The 8,788-nt window shown below is 50.1% G+C and overlaps 1 protein-coding gene across 2 annotated transcripts; it reads left to right on the forward strand.

Moving 5' to 3' along the window:
• Positions 1-3,382: 3,382 nt before the first annotated feature.
• Positions 3,383-6,907, forward strand: Ggt6 (gamma-glutamyltransferase 6). Of its 2 annotated transcripts, XM_070001393.1 has the most exons (4): positions 3,383-3,604; positions 4,550-4,752; positions 4,840-4,953; positions 5,495-6,907. In XM_070001393.1, the coding sequence occupies exons 1-4, from the start codon at positions 3,468-3,470 to the stop codon at positions 6,520-6,522; spliced, it is 1,482 nt and encodes a 493-aa protein (XP_069857494.1). In that variant the 5' UTR covers positions 3,383-3,467; the 3' UTR covers positions 6,523-6,907. The 2 variants fall into 2 exon arrangements, with proteins under 2 accessions (XP_069857494.1, XP_069857495.1); XM_070001394.1 differs by lacking the exon at positions 4,550-4,752 and having other exon boundaries at positions 3,434-3,604.
• Positions 6,908-8,788: the final 1,881 nt, after the last annotated feature.

Below are 8,788 nucleotides of genomic sequence, written 5' to 3' on the forward strand. Positions count from 1 at the left end.
GCTGAGAATGCGGCTCAGTGGTAGAGTGTTTGCCTAGCATGGGTTTGATTCCTCAGCACCACATAAAGAGAAAAGCCAGAAGTGGTGCTGTGGCTCAAGTGGCAGAGTGCTAGCCTTGAGCAAAAGCTCAGGACAGTGCCCAGGCCCTGAGTTCAAGCCCTAGCACTGGCAAAAACAAATTACAATAAAGACCACACTAAAGAGTGAGGCCCTGAATTCAAGCCCCAGGACAGGCACGGAAAAAAAAAAAAATATATATATATATATATATATTTATTTATTTATATTTATATTTATATATATATATTTACTGACAAAACACTAGCATCTTTACTGTACTAGGTGTGTATCTAGCACAGACCCCCTGGAAGTCAGCAGCGTCAGGATGAAGCAGATGTCCTTCCTGCCTTCTTGACCTTCTCAGAGGCTCAGAGCTAGTGGCCAGTGTGCTAGGGTGCTGCTTCAACCTCCCCATGCTTCCATTTCCACCTGCGGGTGAAGTGACTTTCCTCCTAGGATGCCTTGAAGTATGTGCATCCACCTATGTTATTGATTAAATGCAAAAGATACACTCTGCCATACTTGGCTAGAAAGCAAGTTTATGAAAGCTCTGTGGGCACAGAAAGTGGGTGGGGGAAATATAGTGAGTGGGAAGAGCTACTGAGGAACTGGCTCAGAGGTTATGCAGGACCAATGTTCAAAATCACACTGCATTAAGGGAACCATTGTCTCTGTCTCACCTGAGCGTCAGCTGCTACACCTTACATCCCTGACACTATTAAATGCTGTGTGGCCCATCAATCTGAGGCAAGATTGTGAATGTATACTGGTGTCCCTACCCAGTAAAAACAAATTACTTCTGGATTCTCTGTTTATTGGGATAGAAATTAAACTTTGCCAAGGGCTGCGGGTTTTGTGTTTTTTTTTTTACCTGCGGCAACATCTGAGTTTTAGTTATCACTTTTTATTATGTTTACTACTACCAATTTCCAACAGCTGTTAAACATTATATAACCCATTAAGTTCAAATAGGATAAGAAGACAGGTGTGGTGAAATGCACTTGCAATCCCCAGCACAATGGAGGCTGAGGCAGGGCAATCACAAGTTCAAGGCCAGTCTGGGGTATATAGCAAGACCCTGTCTCAAGAAAACAATCACCCAGTCAATCAAACTAACAGAAATACAATGGGAATCATTGTCCCTTCATCTTTGAAGCCAGTATTGGTAGCATTCATCACTGCAAGTACTCTGATATTGTGCTTACAAAGGGTTCACTCCAAAGGTAGCTACTCAATTCTTACTCTGATATTGTCTTCTACTCACTGCATTTGAGAAACAATAATCAGAAGACTGTTATTCTTGCAAAGTGTATATGTTCCAACTACCCTCTTTGAGTATGGGACAATAGCCACAGAATGAATTGAACATTCCACCAGATCTACCCTAAAGTAAGTCTAGTTCAAATTCTCTTTTCTCAAATAGCCATCAAAGGCCTCATCCAAATTAAGGGGGCATAAGATATTATCTCTCAGGGGGTGGGGGTGTAGTTCAGTGGTAGAGCCAGTGCTTCGCATGCAAAAGGCCCTGGGTTCAATCCCTGATGTAGGGGAAGAAGGGAGGGGGGAAAATACGGTATTTCCCTTTCCTAAGTGCACATTTACACTAGCAAATAGCATATAGTCATTTCATCGTGTGTGTGTGTGTGTGTGTGTGTGTGTGTGTGTGTGTGTGTGTGTGTGTGTGCATTTTATATTCTGGTCACATTGCAGAGAGACACACTTTAAGGTCTCTGAAAGCCAGGACTAGAGATGTGGCTTTAGTGCCTTACTACAAACTATGCAACCCTGAGTGCAAGCCTCAGTACTGAACAAAAAAGGTTTGTTTGTTTTTTTATTGATGGCTGCAAGTGCTTCTTCATACCTATAACCCTAGCTACTCAGGAGGCTGAGAGCCAGACTGTTACAATTCAAGGTCATCTCAGGCAGAGATTTCTACTAGACTCCATCTCCAAAATAAAGCCTACAGTAAAAGCATGTAGAAGAAACCCAAGGTCTGAGTTCAAACCTCAGTACTACGAAAAAAAAGAAAAGAAAAGGAAAGGAAGGAAGGAAGGAAGGAAGGAAGGAAGGAAGGAAGGAAGGAAGGAAGGAAGGAAGGAAGGGAAGGAAGGGAAGGAAGGAAGGAAGGAAGGAAGGAAGGAAGGAAGGAAGGAAGGAAGGAAGGAAGGAAGGAAGGGAAGGAAAGAAAAAAGGAGAGAGAGAAGGAAACAAAGAGAAAAAGAAAGATTGAGGGAGTGAGAGAAAGGCAGGCAGGCAGGAAGGAAGGAAGGAAAGAAGGAAAGAAGGAAGGAAGGAGGGAAGGAAGGAGGGAGGGAGGGAGGGAGGGAGGGAGAGAGGGAGGGAGGGAAAGTCAGGTAGGTTCCAATATCACATGTTTGCAATCTACTTGGGAATCAGAGAACAGGAGGATCACAGCTCCAGGCCAGTCTAAGCAGCAAAGTCCACAAAACCCTTTCTCTTCTCAACCCACAGCAGGTACAATGGTATGTGTCTATCATTCCAAAGCTACATGGGAGGCTGACACTGGCTTTCTACTCCACTAATCGCAAGCAGGCAGTGTGCATTCCCTCCTGGCTGGCTTGTTCCACTTCCATGTTATCTCCAGATTCACATACATATGGCACTTGGCCCTCTGCTGCACACACACCCTTGACCCCATGGTGACATATATACCATTTGTTCTATTGATGATGTGCGTTTGACATTTTGCAATGTGGAGCTCTTACAAACCATGTTTTGCCAGGGAATAGGGCGCTATGAATCCCAGGAGGAAGGAGATGTGGAAACTCATTCCCTTAGCTGTGGATCTCCCAGAGGTCTGTGGCTCCCCCTGCTGGACAGGTACCACATGACAGTCCCTGAAATGTCCGCTTCCCAAGCTCAATGACCTCTGAGCCATGGCCCTACCCTGGAGTCCCTCCCTCTTACTTCTAGTCCCTCCGCACCTCACCCCATTCCTGGCCCAAGAGAACTTGCTGAGCCAACACCTAGACCATCCTGTGGCTGTAGCTGGAATTCAAGGCCACAGACCCCAGAGTTCTGGAGAGGCCAGGATTCTGAGGGCTACTCCTCTGAAGGGAAAGGGCCAACCCCCAACACACACACACACACACACACACACACACACACACACACACACACACACACACACACACACACACCACATACCCCTTAGGGCTGAGTTTGCTGAGCTTTGACCTTAACTCCTGACAGACAGCCACACGGGGGAGCATTCGTGAGAGCCCGTGTGTCCTCCTGCAATAGCTGCCTCCCTGGCCCCACCCTGTCAGACCTGTTTTCCATTCCCGACACCACCCTTTCCCAAGGCCCAAGCACCTTCCACCCACAAGGCTAAGAAGGAACCTTTCTCTCTCGTGGAAGGCTGAGGGCTGGAGCAGCAGGGGGCTATGGAAGCTCCCATAGAGCCTGTGTTCTATCACAAGTTAGAGATCCGGGAGCCTGGCGCTGAGTGGGAAGAGGAGGAAGAGGATGAGATATCGGAACTGCTGGTCTCCAACCTCAAGAGACCCCAGGACATCCCTGAGTGAGTCCAGGAGGGGGCTGGGCACCCAGCTTACCACACTGGAGGCTGGTAAGACCATCTCTCAGGAGCCCGTAGGTAGGACTAGACAATCCTGGGCTTGGCTCAGTTCCAGGGACTTTCCCCATGAAGGGGAGGGGGAGAGGGCTCTAAGCTGTAGCTCCAGAACTGAGCCAAGTCAAAGGCCCATGTGTCTGGAGGGATATTTGTAACAAGCCAGTCCCTGTGCTGGGCAAAACTGTCATAAGGCCCAACACTCTGCTCCCTACACACACACACACACACACACACACACACACACACACACACACACACACACACACACACACACACACACACACACACACACACACACACACACACACACACACACACACCACTCGACACCTGCTGGGCAGGTTAGGGCCTGGCTCTACCTGACTAAGCTCTACCCCTCAGCCTCCTCTCCTCTGTCTGCCAAGCTGTGTGTATGTGTGTGTGTGCGCGCACACGTGCATGCGTGCGTGCACACATACACTGAAGGCTTGAAGTCAAAGCCTGAGCACTGTCTCTTAGCTTCCTACTCACGGCTAGCTAGCTACCACTTGAGCCACAGCTCCACCACCAGCTTTTGGGTGGTTAACTGGAGATAAGAGTCTCTCAAACTTTCCTGCCCAGGCTGGTTTTGAATAGAGATCATCAGATCTCAGCCTCTTGATTAGCTAGGATTACTGGCATGAGCCACCAGCACCTGGCTGCCAAGCCTTTTGAGACCTCCTTCTAGGTGGCCTCCTGTCTCTCCAACCTCTGCACACACTCCCTTCCAAGTAGCTTTTCTCCTCTCCATGGCTTTGCACACGCTGTGCCCTCTCCCAGGTGACTCTTCTCTCCTTGACAAACTTGTCCTCTCATGAAGTCATGAGAATGTTCCTGTACCCTAGCCCCAGCTCAGAAATCCCTTCTCTGCAGGAACAAGGCCGGTGGGTTGCCCAGCGTGTGGGCCCGAATAGGGGCAGCCCTGGTACTGCTGGCTGTTAGCTGTTTCCTGGCTGTGAGGCAGCTGCAAAGCCAGGGCCATTCGGCTGAAAGCGTGGGCTCTGTGGCAACTCCGGTGAGCAGCCACACCCATCCCCCTGGCGTGTTCCACCACAGCGCCATCATCAGCCCTGCAGGTCTGTGCTGGGAAAGCAGAGGACAGAGTGTGTGTGGGGGGGTCACTGGTCTAGCCCCTCCCCATGACGATCCCTTCCTTCCTGCAGCCACGTGCTCCCACATGGGCCGAGAGCTGCTTGTGGCTGGGGGTAATGTCGTGGACGCTGGCATTGGAGCAGCTTTGTGCCTGGCAGTGATACACCCTCACCTCACAGGGCTAGGTCAGTGACCCAGGGCCCTGGACAGAACCCTCCCCCCCAACCCAAGGCCTAGACAGGGACTTGGCATTCAGTCTGTGACCTCAAGACAGTAAGCAGGACACCGGATTTGGGTTACAGGCCCCAAGCCTAGGCTGGGACCCTTGTCCCCAGGTCTAGTCAGCACTTCCTGATCCCAGGTTCAGTCAGTTAACTTCCTTTTTGGGGGGGGGAGGGGGCAGAGGGGAGGGGGAGAGGTGGGGGGGAACAGTCCTGGGGCTTGAACTCAGGTCCTGGGCACTGTCCCTGAGCTTCTTTTGCTCAAGGCTAGTACTCTACCACTTGAGCCACAGCACCACTTCCAGCTTTTTCTGTTTATGTGGTACTGAGGAATCAAACCCAGGGCTTCATGCATGCTAGACAAACACTCTACCACTAAGCCACACTCCCAGCCCTTAACTTCCATTTTAAACAAGCCGGTGACCTTTACCTGGGTCTGCTAGGTGACCTTGATTTCTATCCTGGCCAGTACCCTGACCCCTGTACGACCCTTTTGTCTCCCTAGGTGCCATGGTTTGGGGACTCTTCTACAATAGTTCCTCAGGAAACTCAACTGCCCTGACTACAGGCCCAACCCAGGCCCTGGCCCCTGGCCTGGGGTTGCCTGGGGCTCTGCCTGCCCTGCATTTGCTCCACACACGCTTTGGCTGTCTGCCGTGGTCACGCCTGCTGGTGGGCCCTACCATGCTAGCTCAAGAGGGCTTTGTGGTGGATGCGCCCCTCGCCAGTGCTCTGGCAGCCCAGGGCACAAGGGGTCTCTGCCCACTGCTTTGCCATGCTGACGGGACTCCCCTGGGCCTTGGCATGCGAGCCACCAACCCCAAACTGGCCACTGTGCTACGCAGGGCAGCGCTTGCCCCCACCCCAGACCTCACTGGCAAAGTCCTACTGAGTCTGCTGGCTAAAGACCTAGGACTGGAGGAACCCTTAGCTTGGCCCAGGCCCAGCTTGGAGCCAGCGCTGCAGCTTTCTGTGCCCCAGGGCATCCTCTTCACAACCCCCAGCCCCTCTGCTGGCCCAGAACTGCTGGCACAGCTGGAGGCTGCCCTGCGTACCCCAACACCCAGCCCTGCCCCCTGCCCACAGCACTTGCAAACTGCCCTGATAAGCAGCATCCTGGCCACTGTGGACAACAGCGGCTCCACACTCCTGCTCACCTCCTCACTCAACAGTGCCTTTGGCTCTCGATACTTGTCCCCTAGCACTGGAGTTCTACTCAGGAACCTGACGGCCGAGTCTGCACACAGTGCCTGGGCATGTCCCCTCATTCTCCGTGGCAGCCTGGATGACACAGAGGCTGATGTGTTGGCACTGGTGGCTTCAGGGACCCCTAACATGACCACAGTCATGACTCATGCCTTGCTTAGCCATCTTTTGGAGCCCCAAACCCAGCACCAACACCAGGTTCAACAAGAACCAACAGAAAACCCCAGCACATGTGGCAGCGTGACCCTGCTGCAGGCAGCGGCCCACGCGGAGCATGCCCACGTCTCCAGTGTCCCCAGGGGCTGCTGCCCCTTCCAGGGACTCTAGTAGAGAGGCAGAAGGCTGGTAGGAGACAGTATGATCTTGAGCCTGAGGGCAGTAGCTCTGCAGACTCAACAATGGAATGCTTAAAGATCCTGAGTGCTGGCTGTGGGATCAGCCCTAACCTGGATCCTGGTCAATTCCTGGACTCTAGTTCTAGCATCCATGTCTAGCTCAATTCTGCTTGACAGTACGTGTCCATCCAATGGATGGAATTTCTGCTTCTTTTATTAGCTAAGAAACTGGAGGACAGAAAGGAAACCTGGGGTTATATTTGATGTCAGTATAACATGTGGAGGAGATGGGGACAAACAAGTCGTTTAAGGATTCAGGTGGACCTGTTGCAACAATGAGAAGTACAAAATGTCATGTCAAAACCAGCTTTACAATGTCGGTGTGGGGGGGGGAGGGGGGTATAATTGGGTGGGGGGAGGGGGGTAAAATTGGGTGGGGGGAGGGGGGAGGCGGGGAAGGGAAGTGAAGGGTAAACAAAGGAGGAGGCTGCAATGCTTGGTAAGAAATGTATGCATTATCCTGCCAATGTAATTGTAACCCCTCTGTACAGTATGTTCTCAAATAAAATAAAATAAAATTTAAATTAAAAAAAAAAAAAAGAAAGGAAACCTGGGGCTAGGCTTGAGTGTAGATCTGCTTCAGGAAGAACTGAAGAATATCGAGCCCCAGTCTAGATTCTGGACTACAAAGAGCAAGGTGGGCAGTGCCTATTTCCTATTGGCCATACTCTCAACAGTTGGAGTGGAGAAAAAATAAAAACTAAGTCCTCTGAATGCCAAGTGCTATTCCTGCTTTTGGTTAATTTCCCACTAGCCTTGAGGCTCCTGTGATCAGGACTTCCTTCTTCATGGGCAGCACAATTGCCCTTTCCCCAAAGAGAGATGGGTGTGGGCTTATTTCTTTTTTTTTTTTTCTTTTTTTTGGGGGGTCCGGTCGTGGGGCCTGAACTCAAGGCCTGGGCACTGTCCCTCAGCTCTTCAGCTCAAGGCTAGTGCTCTACCACTTGAGCCACAGCGCCACTTCCGGCTTTTTTCTTTTTGCTTATGTGGTGCTGAGGAATCATGCATGCAAGGCAAGGTTCTACCACTGAGCCACCTTCCAAGCCCCATGGGCTGATTTCTTTCTGCTTCACTTTCAGCTCTGCTCACCTTCTGCTTCCTGTGGTCTGATACATAAAATAAATCTCTTCATTTCACTTTCTAGAACAGAAGAGCAGGGAACAGGAATGGAGGGTGGCAAGAGGTACTGGAGAGGCCTGGGTATGAACACTAGAGATGGCTATGTCAAATGATAAGGGAAGGCTGGCCCTAACAGGGCTGAGATCTCTAAATACAGCCATCTAGAAACAGCTTCTCAAGCCAAGAACCACTGACCTCTCTCTCTCTCTCTCTCTCTCTCTCTCTCTCTCTCTCTCTCTCTCTCTCTCTCTCACACACACACACACACACACACACATACACACACTAATTTGCTATGTTTTTTAGGATTCTTGTGTCTGTGACAATACTTGTGCTTGAACTCAGGGCCTTGTGCTCTTGATTGACCTTTTGTGTGTGTGTGTGTGTATGTGTGTGTGTGGTGTGTGTGTGTGTGTGTGTGTGTGTGTGTGTGTGTGTGTGTGTGTGTGTGTGTGTGTGTGTGTACTGGTGATGGGGCTTGAACTCAGGGCCTGGGCTCTTTTCCTCAAGGCTAGCATTGTACCACTTAAGCACAGCTCCACTTCCAGCTTTTGGGTAGTTTAGCAGAGATCAGAGTCTCACAGACTTTTATGCCCAGGCTGGCTTCAAATTGCAATCCTGAGATCTCAGCTAAGATTACAGGTGTGAGCCACCAGCACCCAGCTTTTGATTGACTTTTTCACTCAATACTGGTCTTCTACCATTTGGGCCACATCTCCAGCTCCAGCTTTTACTGGTTAATTGGAGATAAGTTTTTCTGCCAGAGATGGCTTTGAACTGTGATCCTCAGATCTCAGCTTCCTGAGTGACTTGGCTTACAGGCATGAGCCACCAGTGCCAGATGTTTTATTTGCCAATATTACTTGTAAAGGGGAGTTTCATTATAACATTTTCGCGATTCATTCAGTGTATCTCAATCAAACTATTATCATTGCTTTCCCTTACCCTTCTCTTCCCTTTTTTTTTAAAAAAAAGTTATATTTTTATTATCTTTAAGTAGTTGTACAAAGGAGTACAACAGTTTGAAAGTACAATACATCGGGCTGGGAAGGTGGCTCAGTGGTACAGCACTTGCCTTG

This window comes from Dipodomys merriami, unplaced genomic scaffold (assembly GCF_024711535.1).
Source record: "Dipodomys merriami isolate MVZ:Mamm:240054 unplaced genomic scaffold, mDipMer1.0.p SCAF_59, whole genome shotgun sequence".
Lineage (NCBI taxonomy): Eukaryota > Metazoa > Chordata > Mammalia > Rodentia > Heteromyidae > Dipodomys > Dipodomys merriami.

What these genes read in the sequence shown, in the direction of transcription:
- Ggt6 (XM_070001393.1), top strand. Translation starts at nt 3,468, where the DNA reads ATGGAAGCTCCCATAGAGCCTGTGTTCTATCACAAGTTAGAGATCCGG. An exon ending in AGACCCCAGGACATCCCTGA is followed by an intron (nt 3,605 to 4,549) that starts GTGAGTCCAGGA and finishes CCTTCTCTGCAG; the next exon opens with GAACAAGGCCGGTGGGTTGC. An exon ending in CCCTCACCTCACAGGGCTAG is followed by an intron (nt 4,954 to 5,494) that starts GTCAGTGACCCA and finishes TTGTCTCCCTAG; the next exon opens with GTGCCATGGTTTGGGGACTC.